Below are 26,697 nucleotides of genomic sequence, written 5' to 3'. Positions count from 1 at the left end.
GATAGGGAGTCAAAGTGTAACTTCGACATGTTGATAGGGAACCCCAACGGAAGCAGGAGTTACAGAATAATCTGGAGGTGGGCGACTACTGCATGGGGCGAGACCACCTTTAACAGACAGTTGTCAAGGTAGGGGAAGACTGGAATCCCTGACCTCCACAGATGTACTGCAATCACCGCCATCACTTTCATGAACACCTGATGAGCACTGGTGAGACCAAAGGGGAGCCCAGTGAACTGGAAATGCTCCTTACCACAGACAACTGTAGGTAAAAATGATGAACCTGAAGGCTGGGGATATGAAAACGGGTGTCCTGCAGGTCCAACGCTACCATCCAGTCTTCAAATTCAATAACAGAGAAGACCAGGGCAAAAGTTAGCTGAGCTGAGATAGTGCAGATCTAGGATAAGGCGGAGTCTTCCGCCCTCCTTTGGCACCAGAAAGTAGCTGTAATAGCAACCACGACCTACTTCTGATGCAGCACCCTCTCAATGGCTCCTGTGGCCAAATGAGCCTGCACTTCCTGGTGCAACAGGGAGAGATGGTCCTATGTCAGCTGGTGTGGGTGGCGTGGGATGCTGGGTGAGGAAAGCAGTGGCCCCTGAAGTGGGCCATGGTGACATGCAATCTTCCAGTGCATGGGGTGCCCGTGCTGTGCTTGGTCCGGATCCCAAGCAGGACGTCCAAGAGGCCTTCATTAAAGGTTAGTAAGAGTAGTGTGTGGGTGGTATCCCTGGCTGAAGCACCTCAGTCAAAACATTAGTCTCGACTTCCACAGAGGATAGTTAGAAGCGAGGACTCATCCACCCTCCTCAGTACCCTAACAAAGGAAGCCACTCCTCCATAACCTCACTAGGAGAGGAGACCAGGTCAGCATCTGGGAGGGTGTCCAGACCACTGGCGTCAGACAGTTCTTCATACACTGTCTGGTTGGGCCAAGGGTCTTCATGAGGGACATAGTAGCCATAAGGATTCTCAGATCCCATCCAAAATCCCAACTGGGCCTATCAAAGAAAGGAGGCACTGTCTACAACCCACATGGTCTTATGGATCCGGTTGAAGAAGCGCACAGCACGGTCTGGCTCCGTATTGGAGTCAGGAAGGACTATGAGGTCAACTCTACTAGAGACTTCAGATGCGCCAGGGACGTTGCCACAAGTCGAATCCTAGCAAAGGTTGTCGTTTTGCGACCGGGTTCGTCCCAGAAGGCCATACTGGCACCAAGGGGGTAGCTGCCAGAGGAAATCAAGTTGTGGTACCTCCATAACCAGTAGGGCCTGAAGGCACTCCCAGAGAGGTCATGTCAACCAAATAAGAGGTGCATGGCCTCAGATTCCTCGAGTTGGGCGGGGGTCGCTACAGCTTTGGGAAATTCAGGAAGGCGCTGAGCAGCCCCAGACTTAGGCTCCTCAGGTGGAGTACAGGAGCGGGGCCTCGAATTGCAGTGTCATCCCTATGTCTCGCCCAGTGACTACAACCGGCGCGGCCAGTCAAAGAGCGCTTGAACAACTTAGGTTTTTGCATTTGAGTGACTTATCAAATGATGATTTTGACGGCAACTATGTCTGATGGAAGGACTCAGACAGCGAGCCAAGGACGTTTGTCGGTCGGGCCTGCAGCAGTGCATAGTCTTCCGATGTCGGGCAGCCAGAATCTTCATCACCTGCTCCTGAATCTCTTTGGCATTCATGATGTGGCAGTCAGGGCAGTTCCTGGAACGATAGTCCGGTTATAGGAATCACAGCCAAACCAAATGGAGATCTGTCGCTGATATTTGCCGGTGACATGCTCCGCAGGGTTTAATCCCCATAGGCTTTTAAGGGGACATGCCTTAAGCACACTAGGAGCCAAATTTATAAAAAAAAGCTGACAAAAGGTTGAAAATGGTAGTCAAAAAGTGACTGAGGTAGCTCTTCCGCATCTGCGCGGATGGTGCAGAAAGAAACAAACCAATATCAAGGTGCTATGGTGGCGCATATATGGGCATTGTGTACTTCCTATCCAGCGCAGACGGTGCCCACAACACAGAGTCCATTGATACGACCTCCCGGCGCACAGAGGTATAAAAGATTTTCTGGATCCAGTCTGACACCTGAGGAATATTCTGAACAAGAAGAACAAGTTACTTACCTTCGGTAACACTTTCTGTTGGAAACAGTATTTGCTTGTGGATTCCTCACCTTTTAAATTACCTCAACACAGTATGCCAACATAGCCAAAACTTGAAATTTCTCATAATAGATATTTCCTGGAGTCAAGCATCAAATGATTTAAACCATAAATCAGATAAATATACATTGATTAATTTTTGGTATAAGCAAGCAGGCAACGGGGAAGTGGGTGGATCAGTGAGGAATCCACAGGCAGATACTGTATCCACCAGAAAAAGCATTACAGAAGGAAAGTAACTTGTTCTTCTGATGGATACATATGCCTGTGGATTCCTCACCTTCTGAATTGAATCCCCAAGCAGTCCTGCTCCTGGTGGAGGGTTCCTGCCTACCTATACCAAAATATCCTGCAGCACAGAAGGTGCAAAATGGCCGTCCCTCATCACCTCCGAACTCAAGCAATAATGCTTTGCAAAAGTATGGTGGGGGACCCAAGTTGCCGCTTGCAGATGGCTACCACAGGGACACCTCTAGCTAAAGCTGAAGAAGAAGACTTAGCTCTGGTAGAATGAGTTTGAATACCTTTAGGAGGCTTCTTCTTGGCCAAGGCGTAGCTGATCTTGACAAAGAGGATGAACCACCTGGACAGCGTTCTCTTGTGGACAGCCTTGCCCTTCATCTTGCCCACATATACGATGAAGAGTTGGCCATCCACCCTGAAGTCCTTAGTCCTATCCAGGTAGAAGCTGACCGTCCTCTTAGGAACCAAGCGATAAAGTCTCTCCTCCTCCTTAGAAGGGTGAGGATAGAAAGTGGGTAGAGTGATGGATTGCCCTAGGTGGAAAGGAGTGACCACCTTAGGCAGGAAATCATCTCTGGTTCTAAGAGCCATCTTATTCGCATGGAATTAAGTAAATGGAGGTTTGGAGCTAAGAGCCTGCAACTCACTCACGCTCCTAGCGAAAGGGATCACCAAAAATATTGTCTTAAACGCTAGGAACCTTAAGGGACAACCATGTAAAGGTTCAAAGGAAGAACCCATTAAGAAAGTGAGAACTACATTTAAATCCCACTGAGGCATGATAAAGGGTGTGGGAGGAAACCTATTTGTGAGATCATTAATGAATCTCATAACTATGGGAGATTTAAATAACCAGGTTTGATCTGGTAAACCAAGAAATGCCAACAAGGCAGACAAGTAGCCTCTAAAAGTAGCTACTGCACAACCCTGAACCAGGGAAAGAGAGCAACTCAGAACACCAGACAAATGGGCCTGCAAAGGATCAATAGCTCTCTCTCCACACACACCTAACAGAATAGACAGATTTGGTGGAGTGTCTCCTGGACGCTAAAGTAACATCCACCACATCCGGTGGGAGAGAAAAAAGAACTCCGGTTGCCCCTTTCAATCTTGAGGCATGAAGGTGCAGGCTCTGGAGGCAGAGGTGTAGAACCTGCCTCTGCAACTGCGAGAGGAGGTCTGCCTTGAGAGGGAGACGGAGCTGAGGGTGCGATGAGAGGTATAGAAGGTCTGTGTACCACACCCTTTGTGGCCAATCCGGGTCGATTAATAGGTCTTGGACCTGGTCTTGGCAAATCTTCCTCAGAACTTGAGGAATCAATGGTATGGGAGGAAACATGTAAAGAAGTTGTGAGCCCCACTCTAATTGAAACGCGTTCCCCAATTGCTCTCCGCATCGGATATTGGAGACTCCAGAGCGACAGGCAGTGTGCGTTCTTGTGAGTGGCAAACAGGTCCAACCCAGAAAACCCCCACATCGTGAAAATGTGATGGCCCAGCTCTGGACGTAGATGCCATTTGTGACCGGCCGAGTACTGCCGATAGACTGTCCGCACACACACACAGTTCTCCGGCCAGATAAGCTGCGAACAAGTAAATCTGATGGTCTCGAGCCCAGCACCAGAACCGCAGAGCATCTCTGCAAAGAAAATACAACCCTACTACTCCCTGTTGGTTAATGTACCACATCGCCTTGAGAGCCAAACGTATCGCCCACAATTCCAGAAGATTGACGTGAAACAGTCTTTCCTCTGGAGACCAAAGGCCTTGGACCTCCAGATCCCCCAGATGAGCTCCCCACCCTAGAGTGCAAGCATCCGTTAACACTGTGGCCATCAGAAAAGGAGGTTGAAATGGCTTGTCTTAAGACAAGTAGCCTGGAACACTCCACCATAGCAGCTTCCTGCAGTGTCTCTGGTGATCCTGACCGCCTCTTCGAGGTCTCCGTTGTGTTGAAACCACTGCCTGCGGAGCCACCACTAGAGGGCCCTCATATGCCAGGGTGCATAGTTGACTAACAATATGCAGGAAGCGAACAGACTGAGCAGATGCAAGACCTTCATGACTGGAACAGCCGCTCCATTCTGAAAAAGTGGAATCATAGTCTGAATGTTTTGAACCCTCTGTTGAGGCAGGAAGGCACGACACACAGTGGTATCCAGTACTGCCTCTAAGAACAGGGCACCAGGTGAGATTTGAGAACATTTATAGAAATCCACATGTCAAAAAACAGACTTGTTGTTTCTTGCAAATAATGCAGCACCATCTACGGCGACTTTGCTTTGAGCAGCCAGTCGCCCAGATCTGGGAAAACAGGAATCCCCCCACCTTCTGAGATATGCTGTCACCACCGAAATTCCCTTTGTGAAGACCTGAGGTGCAGAAGTAAGACTGGATGGAAGGACCGCAAACTGGTAGCGTTGAGACCCCATCATAAAATGAAGATACGTCCGAAGTGACTTCAGGATGGTAATGTGAAAATACGCATCCTGCAAATCTATCGACACCATCCAGTCTTCCTTCTGCAGTGAAAGAAGAATCTGAGCCAAGGTCAACTTCTTGAATTTTTACATGTTTGAGGTAAAAATTCAAGACCCTGAGGTGTAGGATCGGCTTCGAGGAGCTGTCCTTTTTGGGAATCAGGAAAAACTGGGAGTAGCATTCCTGACCCCTTTCCTGCTCCGGAACCACCTCGATTGCACCTTTTTGTAGTAAAGATAGAACTTCCTGCGGGAGAAGCAGGAGGTGCTCTTCTGAACCAAACCATGATGGGGAGGCAGAGGAGGGGAGAATTCCCTTAAGTGTGGAGCGTACCCATTCTCTACGATGTTCCATACCCAGAGATCTGTAGTAACAGACGTCCAATTTTTGAGAAAATGGGACAACCATCCTCCCACTGGACAAGAATGCTCTAGGATGGAGGAGCTAGAGCTGCTTCCCTGCCATAACAGTTGGAGGGGCAGCAGAGGAGGAGGAGACTGTCTGCTGTGCTGTACCTTGCAGACTACCTCTACCCTCTTCCCTGTATGACCTGTACAGGGGGTTTGCCTGCTCTTGAGACTGCCGCTTGGCACGAAAGGTTACAGTCCTGCCAAAACCATGAAACTTGCGGTATCCAAGTCCCCTGGATTGAGACTGGAGACCCAAAGATCTTGCTGTGGCTCTGCTGTTTTTAAAGCGCTGCAGCGCCAAGTCCGTTGTGGCCCCATATAGACGAGATCTGTCGAAAAGCAGGTCTAACAGGGTAGCTTGGACGTCAGGGGAGAACCCCATAAACAAGCGTGCCTCCTAGTCGCCACAGACGGACCCATTGCCTTGGCAACAGAGTCAGCAATGTCTAGATCCGATTGTATGACCTTGCGGGCCGCAGCTTCTGCATCAGAAAGAATTTCAGAAAAATGGCTCTGAACGTCCTCTGGAAGTTTTAGGAGCATTTCCATTGCAGAGTACATAAGTGCATGAATATAGCGACCCAACAAGCAGTTAGCATTAGTTGAATTGAGAGCCATACTGCCTGAAGAGAACACCTTCTTTGCGGATTGCTCTATGCGCATGGACTCCCTATCTGCAGGTGTAGATGGGAATGACCTTGCAGACTGCTTCGAGGAGCATGAAGAATGGACAACCAAACTTTCCGGTGATGGATGAGTGGATAGAAAAGCAGGATCCCGAGGAGCCTCCTTATACCTACTGCCACAGACCTGGACACCACAGAAGCAGTCATCAGCTTCTGCCACACATCAAGGATGGTCTAAGTCAAAGCCTCATTGAAAAGAAGCAAAGGCTTCAAGACAGAAGAAGGTGAATGGAGCACCTCAGTCAAAATATAAAACTTCTATTCTGCTGTGGGCAGAGGTAACTCAGCAGATCCGCTGTCTTCCTGATCACAGAGTGATAAGTCACCTCCTGCGTTGAGACCTTTTGGAGAGGAGAGTTCCTATTCAGGACATGTATCTTCAGTAGCTTCCTACAGACCTTTAAAATCTTGATCAGGGTCCACAGTCTCCCCTTCCTCAGCCTCCTCATGTTATTGCTGATACACCTCCTCTTCCATTAACCTTTGTGCTTCTCTTCTAGACCTCATCCTTGGAATTGGTGTCTGAGGCGCCAGACGTGGCTCCAGTGACTTCGGGATTGGCATCAAAGGGAGGTCTACCAGGATAGTGACGATGCTGGTCGAGGTTAAATCGGTGCCGGTTCTAACCAGATGGTGCCAAGGAAGATCCGTCCAGTGGCACTCGCCCCTCCAGAGGCGTGACCGGCGTTGAAAATTCCGGCGCTGGCAGAGGCCAACTCCCTGGAGCTATTGACATAAAAGGCATGAGAGGTGCCCGAGCGAAGTGAGGTGGAAAACCTCCCAGAGAGTCTGCATGAAGACCCATGGAGCCAACTGGCTCTGGCAAACAAGCCGAACATCGCAGTAACAAAATGTAACTGATCCGTACCAGGAGTCGTGTAAGCAGGATACCCTAGATCCGGTACTGCAGGTTCTGAGACCACTAGAGGAGGTAGCACATTCGGCTCCAGTTGCTGCACCAGAGACCCTGGAGCCAGAGGTGGAGTGGTCGGCAACAATGGAGGTGTTGCTTCCCTTGGCGCCGGTGAAGTCACCGCTCTCAGAGCAGGAGACGGGGCCGGAGTCACCTCAGGAGAAGGAGACAAAAAGACTTTGTCCTTCTGATGACACCGGTGAGCCTAAGACACAGACTTCAGAGTCTCATCTTTTGACAAACGACGCAGAGACCCATGGTGCCGCTTTTTCTTATGCTTCCTCGACGACTTCAATGTCCTTGGAAAACCGTTACGCATCCAGTTTCCGTGAAATGCTGCCAATTTGGGTAATTCAAAAGGTGAGGAATCCACAGGCGGATGTATCCATCAGAAGACTATCAGATGCTTAAAGCTAGGACAAAACATAACAGTTTTTGTGCCAGGTCGAATTCCTGTAATGCTGACTACCAACTCGTTATATTTGGACTTACAACATGTTTACAGCTGGTGTTATAGTTAAAAAAAAAATAAAAAAATTGCATTCATTAAGATTGGACATGATGGCATTTATATCTTACAAATTTTGACAGATGAATACAGCACTTCATCATTGCATGTAATTGTAGAAGTCTGTGGGTGTTAAGACACATGAGATCATAGTGAACAGATTACAACAGGAAGAAGAATTCAAAGACATTGAATTAGTGTATTTGTAAATAAGCAACGGCTCTTGCTCTTAGGAAGAGTGTTTCAGTAACAATATACAGACACCAGATGCCAATACAACTCTTACGGAAATATGCTTACATGAGGAGCTGCAGCACCACTGCCTTCCAAAATTTCACTTATGAGACAAACTTATACTATGGACGTACATTCCACAAAGTAGACATGCCTGTTAAAGTACTAGTGGCAGTTCCATACCAGTGTGACAATACACTTGCTGAATTCACAATCCTATTTGTTGGTTAGGGGACGAATTCGCAGAAAAAAGTTTTCCTAAGCAGAACTGGACAAACTGATATGACAATGAGTATAAGCATTGATCCAGTTTATGTAAATGATCATGTTCTTCAATACTAAATAGTTACCGGAAATGTAAACATGACTTACTTTATTACTTCTAAAAAAGCCTTCTGATTTCAGTGTTTTATTAGGCACATTGAGAAGGCGCAGGTCATTGTAGCAGCGTTCCAGTACTATGCGCATGTTTTCCACAGGCAGATTAGTGGCCTACAAATATGAAAAAGAGGATTTTTATAAAATAAGTGAATGAAAATATACTTTCTAGATGCAATGCTAGTGTGTTCTTCAAAACAGTACTGAGCATATCGGAGTCTAGGTCAGGTGTGGCTGGTTACTATATACAAACTGTAGAATTTCCAATGAACAAGTTACTTACCTTCAGTAAGGATATATCTGTAAGAAACATAGGTTAGTTCTAGATTCCTTAACTTAGAATTATGCCCAGGCGTCAGAATGGATCTGGAAAGTTTTTCGTCAGCATTACCCCTGCGCGTCGTAAGGTGGCGTCGGTCAACTCCGCGTTCAACGTCGTCGTCGTGGTGGTCGCCGGCGCGGTAGCTACATAGACGCCGCCCTCGCGCGCCGACGTCAGTTCTATACACGACTTTCCAAGCCAGAAGCGCAGAGCCATGCAAGACACTGACCACTGGTGCACAAAACTAGTGCCCTGAAAGGAAGTCCTTAACCCTAGAAGTCTGTTCGCAGAACGGGGAGGATGTGTGGGGCAGTAAGGAATCTATAACTAACCTATGTTTCTTATAGATCAAAGGTAAGTAACTTGTTCATCTAAAAGAAACAGTTAGTTGTATATTCCTTACCTTAGAATAGAATAGATACCCCAGCAATACCAACCCCAGAAGTGGGTCTGTGAACTAAGTTCACACAAGAAAGTCTCGGAGAACAGAACGGCCAAAGATGCCGTCTTTTCCGGACTTGGCTGTCCAGGCAGTAGTGTTTGGTGAATGTGTGGAGCGATGCCATGTAGCTGCCTGACAGATGTCATTTAGGGGGACTCCTCGTCCCAAAGCAGTGGTAGCTGCCGTCGCCCAACTGGAGGCTCCTTCTTTGCCAAAGAATAGCAGGCTTGATGCACAGAACGACCCACCTGGAGATGGTGCGTTTGTGCACGCCCCTGACCTTTCTTAGCGCCCACGTAACCCAGAAAGTGCTGGTCGTCCACCCGGAATTGTTTTGTGCGATCCAAGTAGAAGGAAAGCACACAATTTGGATCCAAATGATGGAGCCCCTCTTCCTCTTTTGAAGGATGCGGAGGCGGAAAGAGGGTGGGCAAAGTGATGGTTTGGCCAATGTGGAAAGAAGCAAGCACCTTGGGAGGAAAGGAAGTACTAGTTCTGAGAACGACCTTGTCCGGATGAACAGCCTTCAAGGGAGACTTGGAAGAAAGAGCTTGGAGCTCACTCACCCTGCAAGAAGAGGTGATGGCCACCAGAAAGGCAGTTTTCAAAGTAAGAAGCCTGAGAGGACAGTTATGTAGTGGCTCAAAGGGAGCGCACATAAGATAGGTAAGAACCAAGTTCAATGCCCATTGGGGCATTACGAAGGGAACAGGAGGAAATGCGCTTAAGGAATCTATTTATAACAGGGGACTTGAAAAGAGAAGGCTGACCAGGAAGCCTATGAAAGGCTGAAATGGCTGAGAGGTAGCCCTTTAGAGTGCCCAGAGCAGAGCCCTGCTGGGCCAGATAAAGGAGGAATAAGAGGACCTCAGAAAGAGGGGTGGAAAGGGGGTCCACAGCCTTTGCTGTGCACCATGCCACAAATTTGTCCCATCAACAGGCATATACAGTCTTAGTGGAGGGACGCCTGGCTGCCAAGGTTACATCACAAATTTCGGGAGGCAGGTCAAATGACGTCAACTGCTGCTGCTCAATCTCCACGCAAGTAGGTGGAGACTGGACAGGTTCGGGTGGAGGACCGTCCCCTGCTACTGCGACAGAAGATCCTCCTGAAGAGGCAGTCGGATCGGAGGATCGATGGCCATGTTGAGCACCTCAGGATACCAGACTCTTCGTGCCCAATCCTGAGCCACAAGAATGACTTAGGCCAGGTCGTGCTTGATCTTCTTCAGCACTGTGGGCAGAAGTGGTATAGGCGGAAAGGCGTATAGAAGACGGCAACTCCACTCACGTTGAAAAGCGTTGCCTAGCGAGTGCCGCATTGGACATTCCAATGCGCAGAACTGCTGACATTGCACGTTCTCTTCGGTGGCGAATAGATCTAATCAAGACTCTCCCCACTGTTGAAAGAGACCTTGCACCACCTCAGAGTGAAGACGCCATTCGTGATCTGATGTTCCAGCCATGTCCAGAGGCAGAGCGCCTCCTGACATAGGGTCCAAGACCCCACCCCGCCTTGTTTGTTGCAGTACCACATAGCGGTGGTGTTGTCTGTGAACACCTGCAATACTCTTCCCTAGACAGAGGGAAGGAATGCTTTGAATGCAAGACGTATCGCCCGAAACTCCAGAAGGTTGATATGGAGCCCAGACTCCACCGGAGACCAGAGGCCTCTGATCTGCGCCTCCCCCATGTGGCCACCCCATCCCAGAAGGGAGGCATCTGTCACCACAGTGTGTTCGGATTGGGGAAGGGAGCGGGATCTGCCACTGATCCAAACGTGGTTCGTGAGCCACCACTGCAGTTGTTGAGCAGTGCCCTCCAAGATCTGAACGTAGTCGGACAGATTCCCCCAAAGCTGCGCCCACTGGAACTTCAGGTCCCACTGTAGAGCCTGCATATGCCACCTGGCATGATTGGTTAGCAGGATACAGGAGGCCATGAGGCCCAGCAGCCGTAGGGACATTCTGACCGAAACCCGGGACAAGGGCTGAAAGATCAGAATCATAGCCCGAATGTCCCGGACTAGCTGTTCAGGAGGATACACCCAAAACTGCGGCGTGTCCAGAACCGCTCCGATGAAGAGGAGCTTCTGAGAGGGAATCGGGTGCGACTTTGGCACATTGATGGAGTAACCCAGCAGATGCAGGAGGTCAGCCGTAGTCTGGAGGTGGGGGGCGACTGCCTGGGGTAAACCCGCCTTCAACAGCAAGTCGTCAAGATAGGGGAAGACTGAAACCTCCTGATCTGCGCAGATGAGCTGCGACCAGCGCCATCACTTTCGTGAACACCTCAGGGGCACTGGTAAGGCCAAAGAGGAGTACGGTAAACTGAAAGTACTCGTGGCCTAACGTGAACCGCAGGTAACGCCGGTCGGCAGGACAGGGATGTGAAAATAAGCGTCCTGCAAGTCCAACGCTACCATCCAGTCTTGGGGGTCGAGGGCAGACAAGACCTGAGCAAGCGTCAACATTTTAAACTTCTCCTTCCGGAGGAAGCGATTGACGTCCCTGAGATCCAAGATAGGACGCAGGCCCTTGTGCTTTTTGGGAACCAGAAAGTAGTGGGAGTAGCAACCACAACCTACTTCTGGGACAGGAACGCGCTCAATGGCTCCCTTGGCCAAGAGAGCCGTAACTTCCTGCTGGAGAAGTGCCAGGTGATCCTCCAACATGCGGTGGTAACGAGGTGGCATGTCTGGAGGGGTAGTCTCGAAGGGGAGGGAGTAGCCCTTTCAGACTATCTGCAAAACCCTCCTGTCCGAAGTGATGGTGCGCCTGTGGGGAAGGTGATGGCGAATCCTGCCGCCCACTGGCGTTTGATGGGCCTGAAAGGTCAGACTAGGAAGGTTTGGAGGCTGCTGCAGAGGGGGGGTTGGTGGACTGGCCCGCCCGCTGGCCCCTGAACCACAACGCTGGTTCCTACGTCCCCAGCCGCGCGAAGGTGTGTTAGCTTGCTGCGGCCTGTGGCCCTGGGTGGGACGTAGCGAGGTACCCCTTCCGCAGCCAAGAAAGGGGCGAAAAGCAGACTGCGCCAGACGGGAGGAGAGCCCCAAGGACTTGGCCGTAGCCCTGAGTCCTTGAAGCGCTCTAGGGTGTTGTCTGCATTGTCGCCACAAAGGCGACGGCCATCAATGGCATGTCCATCAAGGTGTTCTGAACATCTCCTGAAAAGCCAGTGGACATCATCCAGGCGTAGTGATGAAGCGCTACCGATGTTGAAATTGTCCTGCCCAGTGAGCCGGCGTTGTACAGCCCACAACAGATTGGACACTGAGGCAGCACTTGCGCCACCGTATCCACACTAAATACAAATAACGGCCCCAGAGGCATGCAGTGTTTACGGACCGCACCCCTAAGCTGGCGGAAGAGAAAATCTTCTTCCCAAGATGGTCCAGCTTCTTGGATTCCCTTTCCGGGGGAGCGGTAGGGAATGCGCTTTTGGAGGTGGAGGCTTGGACCACTAAGCTCTCTGCGGTGGGGTGCTGTGAGAGGAAAGTGGGGTCACCCAGAGCCGGGCGGTGGCGTTGGGCGATCATGCTGGCCACGGGAGTTCCCGTGTTGGGCCTGGACCAGGTGCCCAAAAGGATGTCTGTGAGGGCCTCATCAAACGGAAGCAGGGGCTCTGAAGAGCTCGCCGCCGGTTGAAGCACCTCAGTCAGGAGGTTAGTCTCGACCGCCACAGTCGGAAGATCAAGGTTGAGAGCCTCGGCCGCCCTACGCAACACCACAGCGTAAGAAGCCCCCTCCAGCCAAGGTAGGAGGAGACAACATGCCAAGGTCAGGTGAAGTGTCAAGATCACTGGCATCCCCCAGTTCCTCTCTCCAGTCCTGTTCAGAACCAAGCTGGTCAGTTAAAGGGTCACCTGACCCCTCCCAGTCCTCCTCATCTTCCTCCGGTTGCCACTGTGGTTGGAAATGGGCCCCAGAAGTAAACATGGCATAAAAACCCCACCCGGCGCCAGATTCGGCATTGTGTCTACGTCAGGAAGGAAGCTGGGGTTGATGGCGGCGAGGGGCCGACCGGCGTCGGGCAAGGTAGTGGTGCAGTCGGAAGTGGCGCCGGTTGACCTTATTACGCCTCCACCGGCGTCGCTTCCGACGGCACCGTGCCCGACGCCAGTCGGCCTCTCGCCGGCATCGACCCCAGCCTCCTTCCTGACGTGGATACGGCGCCGGACCAGCATCGATCCGGATCCAGGCCGGGATCCAAGGGGGCCTCCGGAGCCGCCGGCAGCGAAGACCCAGGCCCCCGGACGGAGTCCACAGGGCCCGAGGACGTGCCGGTGGGGTAGGTCCGCCCACAGATGGCATGCATCGCCTCGTAGAATGTACGAAGCTGGGCGGGGGTCACTCCAGGTCCCGGAAAGGGAGGGAAGCTCTGAGTCGACCCTTCAGGATACGTGCACGGAGCCGCAGGAGTGGTACCACCTGCGCGCCTTGTCAAGTTGGCCGACCGACGAGGAGAAGGCGAAGAGCAAGGATGCTTCTTCGACTTCTTCTTATGCTTCGACTTACCCGACCCCGAGTGCGAAGATTTCGATGACTTCGAGTTGGTCTGATGGTGGCTCCGCGACTGGTCCCTCGACCTCCCTCTCGACCAGGACCTCGAACGGCGCAGAGCCGACTGCCGTCATATAAGTAACTTTCAGGACCGCTGCCGCAAAGCCTTCGGCATCAACTGACAGTCGGAGCCCAACTTTGGGTCATGGTCGCGCTCCAGGCAAAAGAGGCACACGCGGTGCGGATCCGTCACCGACATCAATCGGGTACAGGAACCACAGGCATTAAAACCGGGCATCCCTCTTGCACCTGTTCGGAGTCGGAGACTCGAAACAAGACGTCGACAGAAGTCGAGAAAAAAGTAAGTAAAAAAATGACTGAGGTACCGATCTTCCCAGATCTGCGGTGGCTGGCGCGGAAAAAAAACTGACGTCATCCAAGCTGACCACGACGCCGACCTCGGAGCCGACCCACGCCACCTTCCGACGCGCCGAGGTACTGCTGACAAAAAATCTTTCCGGATCCAGTCTTACGCCTGGGAGTAATTCTAAGGTAAGGAATCTATAACTAACGCGTTTCTTTCAGATGTGGAAATCGTCCTGCCAAGTGCATCAGCAGTATCCAGCCCACAGCAGATGGTAAACTTCGCTGTGTCTCTCCCCTCGGCAACTGCACGGGAGAGTACAGCTCGGGCCTCCTCCAGGCACTGAGGCAGCACCTGCGCCACCGTATCCCACACCGACTTGGTGTAACGGTCCAACAGACAAGTGGTGATACCGACCACAGTCCCAAGCTGGCGGAAGAAAACATTTTCTTCCCAAGGTGGTCCAGCTTTTTAGATTCCCTATCCGGTGGGGTGGTGGGTAAGGTGTAGAAGTGGAGGCTTGGACCACCAAGCTCTCAGGGGTGAGGTGTTGGGAGAGGAAAGTGGGGTCGCCCGGGGCCGGGCGGTGGGCAATCATCCTGTCCACAGGAGCGCCTGTGTTGGGCCTGGACCACATGCCCAGAAGGATGTCCGTGAGGGCTTCATTAAACGGCAGCAGGGGCTCCGAAGAGCTCGCTGCCGGTTGAAGAACCTCTGTCAGGAGGTTAGTCCTGACTGCCACTATAGGCAGCTCGAGGTGGAGAGCCTCGACCGCCCTACGCAACACCACTTCATATGATGCTCCCTCCTCCATAGCCACGGTATGAGGAGACAACATGCCAAGGTCTGGTGAGGTATCCAGACCACTGGCTTCCCCCAGTTCCTCTCCCCAGTCCTGTCCGTACCCCTAATGGTTGGTTAAAGGGTCCCCAGACCCCTCAAAGTCCTCCTCACCCTCCTCTGGCTGCCAATCTGGTCTCAAAGAGCCAGGGTAGAACAGGCGCACAAAAGTACCCGCCGGCGTCTGATCCGGCATCGATTGACGCCGGCCAGACTCTGTCTACCTCGAGGTGGAGGCCACGGTCGACATCGGCTGTGTCCCCAGCAGACGCCGGTGGCGGATGTGGTGCCGGTGGAATCGGCGCCTGGGGTGGGGTAACGAGGTCGATAGGCGCTGATCCGCATCTAGGCCTGGATTCAAGGGGACCCAATGGCGCTGAAGCCGCTGAAGGCCCAGGGCCCCCAGCCGAGTCCGTGGGGCCCGAAGATCCGGGCTGCCCAAAGATGGCGTGCATCGCTTCGTAGAACTGACTAAGCTGGGCAGGGGTCGCGCCCAGGAAGGGGGGGAAACCTGGAGACGACCCTACGGGCTCCATATGCAGAGCCGCGGGAGGGGCACCACCCGCATCCCTCGTCGCGTCGGCAGACGGATAGATAGGGGAGAAGTCGAAGAGTGACGATGCTTCAACTTCTTTTTGTGCTTCGACTTACCTGACCCCGGTTGCGAAGACTAAAAGGAAGAATGGTGTTGACTGACTACAAAGACTTCTTCCAAGACAAAAACAAAGTGCTAACATCCGATCCCAACACCAGATGGCGATCTATGCACAAGTATACAATCTACAGCTCATATGTGTAGGAAGGTGGATATCGGACTATGGTTACCCCCAACTTTTTTTGCCTAGTGTCTAGCTGGTTTTTCGACTTAGTTGGCCTGCGATCCTGCCATTCAGGGTCTCAGGCTGTCTGCTCTCTCTTTAAAATGGACTCCATGTACCCTAGGTACATACCCAATTGGTAAGGATCACCTTATTGGACCCTGTACAGTGTACCCTAGGTACCAAGGGCATAGGTGTACCCTAGGCCTCCCAGGGGCTGCCGCATGTATTATGCCACCCCTGGCCTGGCCTTCCAATCAGACAACTGGCTGATCACTCAGCTGGGGCAAGGTCGTGTAATCACCCCTTGCTTAGATATAGTATACCTATATCGACCCTTAAAATAGACACATGTGTACCAATCAGCCACTCCTATGGCAGGCCTTAACAATCCTGGAGGCAGAGTGCTTGGTAACATGTGAGATGGTGTTCTAGCATGAGCTGAGCCTGTCTGCAGCTTTCGGAACCATGTCCTTATAGCTGTTCTATGATATAGCCTACCATATACCCTTAAAGTACCTTATAATCTTAAACGGTTATGGTAACTATGGTTTGGCTTTATCAAAACATGTCGTGTAAGGTTTCTAACACTTTGGAATAATACCCCCATACCATTTCTGGTGATGTGGATATTATTCCCCCCTTTTAGAGGGAGAGACATGTTAAAATCCTACTTTGCTGTTTAACTCTGACCAAAGCCTCAGCATCACAAAATGGATGCTGCTGCCACAGACACGAGTCTGACCTCCTGCAGCTGGGAGCCCTCCCAGCCAGGGAGGCCTGGACAATAGGTTACCTGCTTGGGGAGGTGCCTAGCTCTTGATGGCATACAAAAGTGGAAGTGGACCCAGGCACTGCCAGGAGATAGCGAAGGAAAGCATTCTCACAGGACTGTATACTGTGTTTTTTCGCTATCCCCAGATCCATGCACCATATAACGCCGTAGTCACGCATTTAGATTTATAAATGTCCATTAGGGCAGGTACTGGACGTCATCCCACCTTATTAGCAAAATTTTTAACTGCCCCAATTGCTCGTGAGAACGCTAACTTTCTTGTTTCGCCTGCTACGATCCAAGAACCCTTTTTTTCAAAATTGATACCTAAGTAAGAAAAAGTGTTTACCGTATAAATTTTTAAATTGGATAGAAAGGTTTTACAGGTGATGTTCTTCTTTTTGGTGCAACACATGTTGAAGGTCTTACTTATGTTAATCTTTAGGCCCCTGTTGCCCATATAGTCTGAGAAGTTTTTGAGTGATCTCTGGAGGCCCACTTGAGTCCGAGCCATGATCACTGCATCATCTGCATATAAAAGAATGGGGATATAGGAATTTCCTATTTTGGGATAATCTTGCTTGTCTTCCAAAAGGTGAGAGGCTACCGAATTAATATATAAATTAAACAAGAATGGAGCTAATATGCAGCCTTGTCTCACACCCTTCCCTATGGCAAATTTGGAAGTACAGTCCCCCTTATCCCCATAGCGAACCCGAGCGCCTGCCCCTCGGTATAGTTCCCTGATAAAAATTAGGAGGTTTGGGTCTACTCCCATATCCTGCATTATTAACCAAAGTTTATTGTGATTGATGCAATCAAAGGCCGAGCTTAGATCTACAAAAGTGAGAAATAAGCTTTCATTTTTAGCCTCAACATATTTGGCTACTAGAAGAGCTAAGTTCAGACCTTGCTCAATTGTTCCCAAACCTTCCCTAAAACAATATTGAGAGAATACCGTTATCTTCAACCCATAATTGCAGTTTATTGAGTATAACTCTCCCGGCAATCTTCATGAGCGAGTCCAATAAAGAAATCGGTCTATAGAACTTAGGCTCATTTCGGTCGCCTTTTTTAAAAATAGGAACCACAATTGCTTCCTGCCAAGTAGAAGGAAATCCTACTTTAGTAAAGCTGTTTAGAACATTTGTTAAAAGCGGGGCCCACAAAGCAGTATTAGCCTTGAAGATGTCAACAGGAATTCCATCGGGGCCCAGGGCCTTCCCTGCCACACTCTTATCAATAGCTACCAGGACATCTTCCAAAAGGAATTCAACATTTATTGGGTATGGAGCAATGTCCTGTCCTGATAGATTAAGCCCGCTCCCTGAGCCTTCCATGGTTTCTGCTTGATAGAGCTCCCCAAAATAAGTCACCCAAGACTCTTCCGTAATTGCTATCTCAATTGTGTCTGTTGAATTGTCTTTAAAAAAGGGAGCATTTACAGCTCTCCAGAAAGCAATATTATCTTTTTTCTGGGAGGCTTCCTGCAAGGTCTGCCATGCTTCATGTTTTATCTGTTTTTTTTCTATTTTTTAGTGCACATTGATATGCAGATCTGGCAAATCTGACTTCAGCCATAACCCTAGGGTCTCGTTTTAACTGTGTCATTAAACAGGCATGAGTCTTGCTACATTACCTGTTAAACCACCTCTTCGTTCTGGCCTCCCTTGATTTCTGAGGTTTTAAGAGCAAATTACGTATTTCCTCAGAAATACTAAGGAAGGCGTCGTGCACATTAGTAGGATCATCATTCTCGGTAAGACAAGTGTCAAAATCCCTCTTTTTTTTTTTGTTGAAATATTTTTTATTGTTTTCATAGCAACAACTCAGTACAAACCCCGCTTCCTCCCCGGCCAAAGAATATATTGCACATACAGAATTACCAGCCAATATCCGGGAGAATAAGCGTCCAGCCCATACGGGCCCTCCCCCCTCCCTCCCCACCCCATGTCAGTGTGCCTCCTGTCTTTCGCCTCGCTCCTGATGTGCCCCCTCCCTGCCATAAATCAGACATGGGTGCCCACCCTCCACTAGAGAACCATGGCCTTCCCTCGCGCTTTAGCCACACCCTTGCTTCCAGTGCTCGCTACTACTCCCCTTCTACTCCCCGTTCCCCGCCTCCTCCTGCCCGCCAGATGTGTCCCCCTCTGTCCCGTTGTTAGCCATCAGCCCCTGAAGTTACACTACCAGCGCCTCCCACGCACGGGCCGTCGCCAGCGCTTTTTCGTCATCCCTCCGAAGAGCTAATTGCAACCGGAGCGCACCCTCCGCCCCCGCCCAACGCGCAAAGGCCGCCCTCCACCGCAAGACGCTAGGACCCGTCCTGGACTTACAGTGCATAGTCAGTTCCCTCTTGGCCATTATCAATCCTAAGTCGTAAAACTTGCTAGTGACCTTCGTCCGGCGGGTGTGTGGGAACCAAAGCAGTAAACAGGCCCCCAGGTCTGGTTCAATAACACGGTCCGTCACCTGATTCAGGCAATCCAAAACCTCTGCCCAATAATCCCTCAACTGAATGCAGGACCAAAACATGTGACGAAAATCAGCACCCTCTCTTCCGCACCGCGGGCATTGAGAGTGCGCACCCCCAAAATATTGCAATATTTTAACCGGCATCAAATATGCCCTGTGCAACGTAAAAAATGTAACCAACTGGAACCGGGCATTGCGCGTTCCCTTCCAGGCCCGCCGCACCAGCGTGGTCCAGGTAGTCTCGGGGATCGGTTTCTCAAGGTCCAATTCCCACTTGCCCCTCAAGGCAGCAAGGGGCGGTAGGTCTTCCGACGACAGTCTGCGGTAGAGACAAGTAATGGCCTTGGACGTCCCCGCCGCCATCACTACATATTGGCAACCTGCAGCGACCGGTGGCTCCGAGAGCCCCGCATTCCAGTGCCGCTGAAGGCTCGCTACCAGGGCCGTGTGAAGTAAATAGTCCCCACGTGGGAGCCCATAGGAGTCCTGCAACTCCTGGAAAGGTAGCAGCACCCCCTCCCGGAATAAGTCGCCCACCATCTGCACGCCCAACTCTTCCCAAACAGCCAGCCCAGACCAGTCGCCTCCATGCGGGAACGCCGTACACATTCCCAAAGGAATCTCCGGGGCGTAGGGGCGAGTTATCGCCGTCCTCCTCTGGCACCGGTTCCAACACAGCCGGAGTGTACACTCCTCCAACGTAAGCAGGGCAAGGTCCAGCCACTGCTGCAAGACTATGAAGGCCAGCACATGCCGCGGAATCAACCTGCCCTGTGGGCCCTCCGGGCCCCTGTATTCCCTGGCAACCGCCTGCGTAAGCCACTGGAGTTGGGCCGCCAGATAGTACCACTCGAAGTCCGGGACTGCCAGGCCCCCTTCCGCCCTCGGCCGCCGCAGGGTGGTCAAAGCCACCCGCCTTCTCCCTGAGCCCCAAATAAAGCCCGTGGACATCGCCCTGAGCCGTTGGAAGTACGACGCAGGCACCCATATAGGTAGGGTGCAAAAGAAATAGAGGAGTCGTGGCAACGCCACCATCTTCAACAGCGCTACCCTTCCGGCGCACGAGAGTGGGAGCGTACTCCAGAAACTCATGCTACCCCGCAAGCCGCGAATGGCTCTGCCAATATTCCCCTCCAGCAAATCCGGCTGGGCAAAATCCCTCTCTTTAGACTGAATTAGATTTCTAAAAAAAGCCACTGGTTCCACTTTATCCCGTTTTAGAGTGTAACCATTCTTCCTGGCAAGTCCCAGCCTGTAATTATATAGGTTTTGGACCACAGTGTTAGCCGTTCTATTACCCCCCAAGGAGGAAATGGACATACTGATTGGCAAATGATCACTCATTACTATCTCACATATTTCAAATGAGCGAATATGGCTAGAGTACCTTTTGGATATTAACATAAAATCAATAACTGATTTACAACCCCTACCTATAAATGTGGTATTAAAGGGGACTGAGGGGGAGCAGAGTTCATTAACGAACCCCATGTCCAAGCAAAATATTAAATTGTTTAAAAGATTACCCAAAGGCGTATGGGAAAAGTGTGCTGTAGAGACGTCTATAACCTCGTCCAACCCGCAAATATTAAGATTGCTATGCGGGCATAAAAAGGAGTTGAAATCACCCATCCAGATCACACAAGTATCAGCAGTTTGTTTTCCTTCGATGTTTTTAAGGGTCTTGTGTAATTCATTGAAGGTCGAGGTCCGTTCGCCTTTTGGGATGTTATTATACAAATTTATCAGAATTATATTTTGTTTATCCCCATACATAATTGTCAAAATTTGGTAGAAATCCGAGACCGGGGCAAAAAGGAATTTTTGTTTCTTTCATACAATTAGATACGTAGGTGCAAAGACCTCCTTTATTTCTCCCCCTTATCGTACTAATTGCCGGCGTGTGAAAGGTACGGTAACCATTGATATGAATGGGATCCACTGACCAACATTCCTGTAGACCAATAATCGAAAACTGTTGTAGAAAAGATATGCAGTTTGCATCCCCTAGCCTGGCAGACAACCCTGCAACATTCCAAGTAAGGAGTCTTAAATCAGAGACTTTATCAGCATCTTTGAGTGGTCTCGCGTTTGAAATTTGGGAGGAGACCCCAGTAACAGGAACTCCTCTTGGGCTTTCAATCAGTGAAAGGTAGTTATTTTGCTCCCCCACTTCACTGATAGAAAGAACATTTGTAGATTTGTCCTTAGGGTCAATCGGCAAGTGAACTGCCAAGGAGCCAGAAGATACGTTATATTCACTAGCTTGCTTGTTTCTATCATCAGTTATCATCTCCCGTGTGGATTCAGGGTCAGTGAATTTTGGGCACAGTCAATCAACCATGTCAAGACCACTAAATCTGTTCTTTGTCGGAAAGGCCTCTAACCAACCGCAATCCGCTGAAGCCAACCTGCATCTCTGAGTATCAGTAACTATTTTGCCCCTCCCAACCTTTTCCCAAGTACTAATATTTGATTGGTAAGGATTGAAACCATAAAAATAACCAAGGGGAAGTGGCCGAATTCTTGTATATGGCATGAATGGCCGCTCCTGCTGAATATATTTTATGGTCTGTGTATCTTTAAAATTAACGACAATGCAATCCCCTGATATGTCTTTGTTACCCTTGCCCACCCAACTGGCTCTCCGAACGAACAAAATTTTACTATGTATGTAGGGGGGGAGTGGTCGGTTAGTATTAAGCCAGTGCATTGTTTTGTTCTTTAGTTCGTGGTATGTTTCAGTGGCGGTATTGTCCAAACCAGGAACCCCTGCTAATACGATAACATAGGGAGAGGATTCTGGCGGCAAATCTAAACTAGGTAGCAGAAAACCTCTACTATTATTATGCACGGATCTATTTTCTGTCTCATTAAAATTCTGGACCGTACCACATTTTACATTTTCGTTGACATCACTATGTCTTAGAGATGTGTTTACTCTTATAGGTGGATCTTTAAGGCCATTTGCATCTGAATTAATATTAGTGCATAATATATCCACACCTTTATCCCTAGGAGATCCCTTCGGAATTTCGGAAGTAGGAGCCAAGGGTACAGGAGTTTTCCCCTTGGCCTTAGAAACCTGATTGCCAAAGGAAAGCTGCACATTAGGCTCTGTTGATAATCCTAACTTTAACATGTGGTTGAGTTCAAGGTTCGACAGGGCCATTTGTTCGAGTTCCTTTAGACGCTCCTCGATGAGCTTGAGTCTATCCAGAATAGGGCGAGTAGAAAGGGCAAAAAGTTCCTCAATTTTGGAGCAAAGTCCCTCGTCAAGATTAATAACTAGATCTGCAGACACTGTGGACAAGGATTGGTCAGCAGCACTTGATTGGTTCTTGGATAACGATTTTATTTTTTTCGAATTCATCGATCTCAGTTGACTGCCCTTTTTTCCTCGCTGGGCAATCTTCTGTTTTGGTTTAGCTCCTAGGGTTTTAACTGTGGAAGAAGTAATAGTCTCAGTAACAGCGTATGTTTGTGCCCGAGTGGATACACCTTCTGTTTGGGCGGTCGTATGGTCTACTTTAGAAGTAGAATGCCTAGCGATGCTTCTCCCTTCTTTGCCGCTCTTACTTTCCGTAGTTATGTCCATGGACACATCATTACTGTCTTCATCAGAGACAATGGAATCATGTAGGGTAAGAGTTTTAGTGTTTACCTTGGGCGTAACAGACGATGCAATTTTTCCCAATGATGAACGTTTATGGGAAACAGGGTCAAGGGAAAGGCGACGCTCTGTAAGATCAATTTCACGTTCAAGGAGGGTAGCAGCTCTTACAATGAAATTGTCCAGTGTACCTGCCATAGTAACACCGCCTACAGCGCTTCTTCCCCTGCCCGTTCCACCCGCCATTGTCATGAGGCACACCTCAAACAAGTTTTTGTTACACTTAACTTATTGCTTCAAGGAACAAACAAAGGGGATGGCCCAGTCCAGTCTCTTTGGTCTCGAACGGGCTCAAACGGGCCCGCTCTTGGCCCGGGCTTCGCCCGGCACGTCCCGCGCAGCAACTAGCGTCAGTATATATAGTGACGTTAGGGGTAAAACTCAGGAAAGGTGGGGCGGGAAGAGTAACCAGCTGTAGGTGGTGTGGACTGCTGGTCCTCGCAGTCCCACACCGCAGTAGTCCGTAGGAATGCAACCAAAGTTTCAGCTGCGAGCGGCTCCCGCGAAGCGGGGGCCGCGAGCCGTTATATGCACCAGAGAGGCGGGGCGGGAAGAGTAACCAGCTGTAGGTGGTGTGGACTGCCGGTCCTCGCAGTCCCACACCGCAGTAGTCCGTAGGAATGCAACCAAAGTTTCAGCTGCAAGCGGCACCCGCGAAGCGGGGGCCGCGAGCCGTTATATGCACCAGAGAGGCGGGGCGGGAAGAGTAACCAGCTGTAGGTGGTGTGGACTGCTGGTCCTCGCAGTCCCACACCGCAGTAGTCTGTAGGAATGCAACCAAAGTTTCAGCTAGACTCAAAGAAGTGTTGCCTACACAGAAGCTTCTACCAGTTTGTGACCTTTGAATAGTGTATATATATAGGATATGGGTGCTTAGCCCAAATGCTACAGGGATAACCTATCCTTCCAAACTGGAAAACCTATTGAACTGGTGCTCTTGAAAACAGGTGAAGTAAGACTTATTTTCCTAGTCCTCCGGAGCCTTAAGCATGAGAGAGATATAAGCATTTTAGAGTGAGATGTCGTGAGAAGATGGTGGTCAGATGGAACATGCAGCAAGGGTAAGTTACTTACCTGTAATCCTAGTTCTCTTCCAGGGGTATCCTCATCAAAGTCATAAGCACTGAATATTCCCGCCCATGTGCGGGGACCCCGGAAATAATAAAATTATATATGTAAAAAACATACATATATACAGCTCTGTATATGTATAAACATATATCATTTTTTCCAAGCAAATGCAGCTCCCATAAAAGGCTAGGCAATGTAAATATACACATCCAATAACACACATATATATATATATATATAAAGGTATAACAATACACCTAAATCTCTTTTTTTTTTTTTTTTTTTTGTTTTTTTTTTTAATGAGGTAAACACTCATGAGAAAGCAAAAAATAAAGAGAACAAACTGTGGAAAAACACAGATGTACAACACATTGCCAGCCTGCAGGCTGCATTGCAATACAATACCATAGAGACTAAAAAGCCCTGTACAGGTAAAAACTGGCACCGTGCCTTTAAGGCAGCCCTGACTTCCATATCCCATCATGCCTCAGGGGTGACAGTTAGGTCAGTTGTTCTTTGCGGGACCGTAGTCCTAAACACAAAGATATATCCTTTCCATAATGAATAATACACCTCTTCTCATTTGCCTGGGGAGGTGGGTGGGTTGCTTATGACTTTGATGAGGATACCCCTGGAAGAGAACTAGGATTACAGGTAAGTAACTTACCCTTCTCTTCCAGGGGATCCTCATCAATAGTCATAAGCACTGAATAGAGTAGCAAGCTCCCCTTCCACCAGCAGGCAAATGAAACTAAGGTTGTATCACCCATGGAGAAAAAGAATCATGAAAATGATTATGTTTGGAACAGATTCCTCAAGGAGGCTTGTCCTACTTGAGTGTCTGCTCTGGTGTCCGAATCCAGACAATAATGCCTGGTAAAAGTGTGGACAGATCTCCAAGTGGCTGCCTTGCAGATCTCGGAGAGTGGGACATTATTGAGAAAAGCCGCGGTAGCCGCTTTTCCTCTTGTCGAATGCGCTTTAGGGCGCGCCCCCAATGGTTTCTGAGCCAGTTGGTAGGCCAAAGTAATACTAGAAACAATCCACCTAGCAATGGAACGTTTGGATGCAGCAAAGCCCATACGGACAATCCCATAGTTCACAAACAATTGGTCAGATTTCCTGATATTCTTAGTCCTATCTAGGTAGAATTTTAGGACCCTTCTGACATCTAGAGAATGCAACGCCCTCTCTGCCGGAGAGGAGGGGTTGGGAAAAAAGGTTGGTAAGGAGATGGCTTGGTTTACATGAAACTCCGATACCACCTTGGGTAGGAACGAAGGGTGAGTTCTCATCACCACCCTATTTAGATGAAAAACAGTGTAGGGTTCTTTAGAACAGAGGGCCTGTATCTCACTGACCCTCCGTGCTGAAGTGATGGCTATTAAAAATGCTGTCTTCCATGTGAGGTGCTGTAGGGTAGCCTTATGAATAGGCTCAAAAGGCGAACCCATGAGCTTCGACAGAACCAAGTTTAGCTCCCAGGAAGGAGAGGGAGGTCTAACAGGGGGATAGACTTTCTTGAGCCCTTGCAAGAAATCCTTCACTACCTGCACTTTAAAAAATGACTGCTGTGAAGGCGAACGCCTGTATGCTGTTATGGCTGCTAGGTGAACCTTTATGGATGAAAATTTCAACCCTGCCCTTGCTAAATGTAGAAGATAGGGCAAAATTACATCCTCCTGGCATTTAGTGGGATCATAATGATGCTGAGCACACCATATATAAAATCTTTTCCACTTACAGAAGTAGGAGTGTCTTGTCGAAGGCCTCCTGGCTTCCTTCAGTATGGACATACACTCTTGAGGGAGGTTCAGATGGCCATACTGGAGGACTTCAGGAGCCATGCTGTTAAGCTCAGCGAGGGAAGGCTGGGATGGTAAATCTTCCCCTGCATCTTGGATAACAAGTCCGGCCTGCACGGCAGCCGCTTGTGGGGGCGGATCGACATGTGTAGGAGATCCGTGTACCACCACTGCCTCGGCCAGTCCGGTGCTATGAGTATCATCTTGGCAGATGAATTCTGTAGCTTGGTCACCACCTTGGGAATTAGTGGGAGAGGCGGAAAAGCGTACACAAATGTCATTGACCAATTGATCAAAAGGGCATTCCCTAGGGATCCTGGTCGATGGTATCTTGAGGCGAAGCCTCGGCATTTTGTGTTTTGCTCGTCCGCGAAGAGGTCCACTTGCGGGCGCCCCCATTCCCCGAAGATGTCTTCTAACACTTCGTCGTTGATTACCCAGTCCTCTGGCTCTTGAAAATGCCGACTGAGCAAGTCTGCTTGCACGTTGAGTTCTCCTGGTAGGTGCACCGCTTTCAATGAGATGTTCCTTGCTAGGATCCAGTGCCACAGGGACTGAGCTTCCAGCGAGAGCGTTCTGGATCGAGTACCCCCCTGCTTGTTCAGGTAGTACATTGTGGTGGTATTGTCCGTCTGTACTAGAATGGTACTCGTCGTTATCGCAGGTAGGAACGCTTTGAGGGCTAGGTGGACCGCCCTGAGCTCCAGCATGTTGATGTGGTACAACTGCTCGCTGCTGGACCACCGACCTTGAGTTTGCAGAGTCCCAAAATGCGCACCCCATCCCTGAAGGGATGCGTCGGTGATTAAGGTCTGAGTTGGGGGCTCTTGATGGAAGGGAATCCCCACTTGCAGATTCCTTGGTTTCAGCCACCACTTGATTGACTGTTTGGCTGCAGAGGAGAGGCAAACCTTTTCTTCCCACAGGGAGTTCCTTTGATCCCATTTGTCCTCGAGATCTTGCTGGAGAGGACGCATCCTTAGCCTGGCATTGGGCACTAGGAAGATGCAGGATGCCATGGCCCCTAGCAGAGATGAGATTTGCCTTGCCGACGACAGATTGCTGGTCATAATCTGTCTGCCTTTTAGCATAATGGATGACTGTCTTTCCTCCGAAGGAAACACTTTTCCTACTACGGAGTCTATAGTTGCACCCAGGTAGTGGATCCTCTGCGTTGGTGAAAAATTGGACTTTTTGACATTCACTCTGAGACCCAACCTGCGACATAAGTTCAGGCATAGCGACAGCTGTGTCCGCACATTCTGTGGTGATGAGCCCTTTATTAGCCAGTCGTCTAGGTAGGGATAGACGAAGACTCCTGCGCGCCTCAGAGCAGCCGCTACTACTGCCACGCATTTTGTGAATACTCGAGGAGCTGACTTCAGGCCAAATGGGAGGACTTTGAACTGATAGTGAGCGTTGCCTACCACAAACCTGAGAAATTTTCGATGATTCCTTAGGATGGGAATATGGAAATATGCATCCTGAAGGTCCAGTGAACACATCCAATCGCCCATCCGGAGAAGAGGATATATTTGGTGGAGCGCCAGCATGCGAAATTTTTCCTTTCTTATGTGCTTGTTCAGTA

General features: G+C 49.7%; 1 protein-coding gene across 4 annotated transcripts in view; it reads right to left on the bottom strand.

Moving 5' to 3' along the window:
- Positions 1-26,697, bottom strand: part of USP47 (ubiquitin specific peptidase 47) — a 1,403,064-nt gene that overhangs the window by 489,960 nt on the left and 886,407 nt on the right. For all 4 annotated transcript variants that reach the window (XM_085648190.1, XM_085648191.1, XM_085648188.1 and 1 more), the window contains one exon: positions 8,017-8,136. In XM_085648190.1, the coding sequence (XP_085504316.1) occupies positions 8,017-8,136 (120 nt within the window). The remainder of the gene's footprint in view (positions 1-8,016; positions 8,137-26,697) is intronic.

This window comes from Triturus cristatus, chromosome 3_2 (assembly GCF_964204655.1).
Source record: "Triturus cristatus chromosome 3_2, aTriCri1.1, whole genome shotgun sequence".
Lineage (NCBI taxonomy): Eukaryota > Metazoa > Chordata > Amphibia > Caudata > Salamandridae > Triturus > Triturus cristatus.
This window is presented reverse-complemented; position numbering and strand designations above follow the sequence as displayed.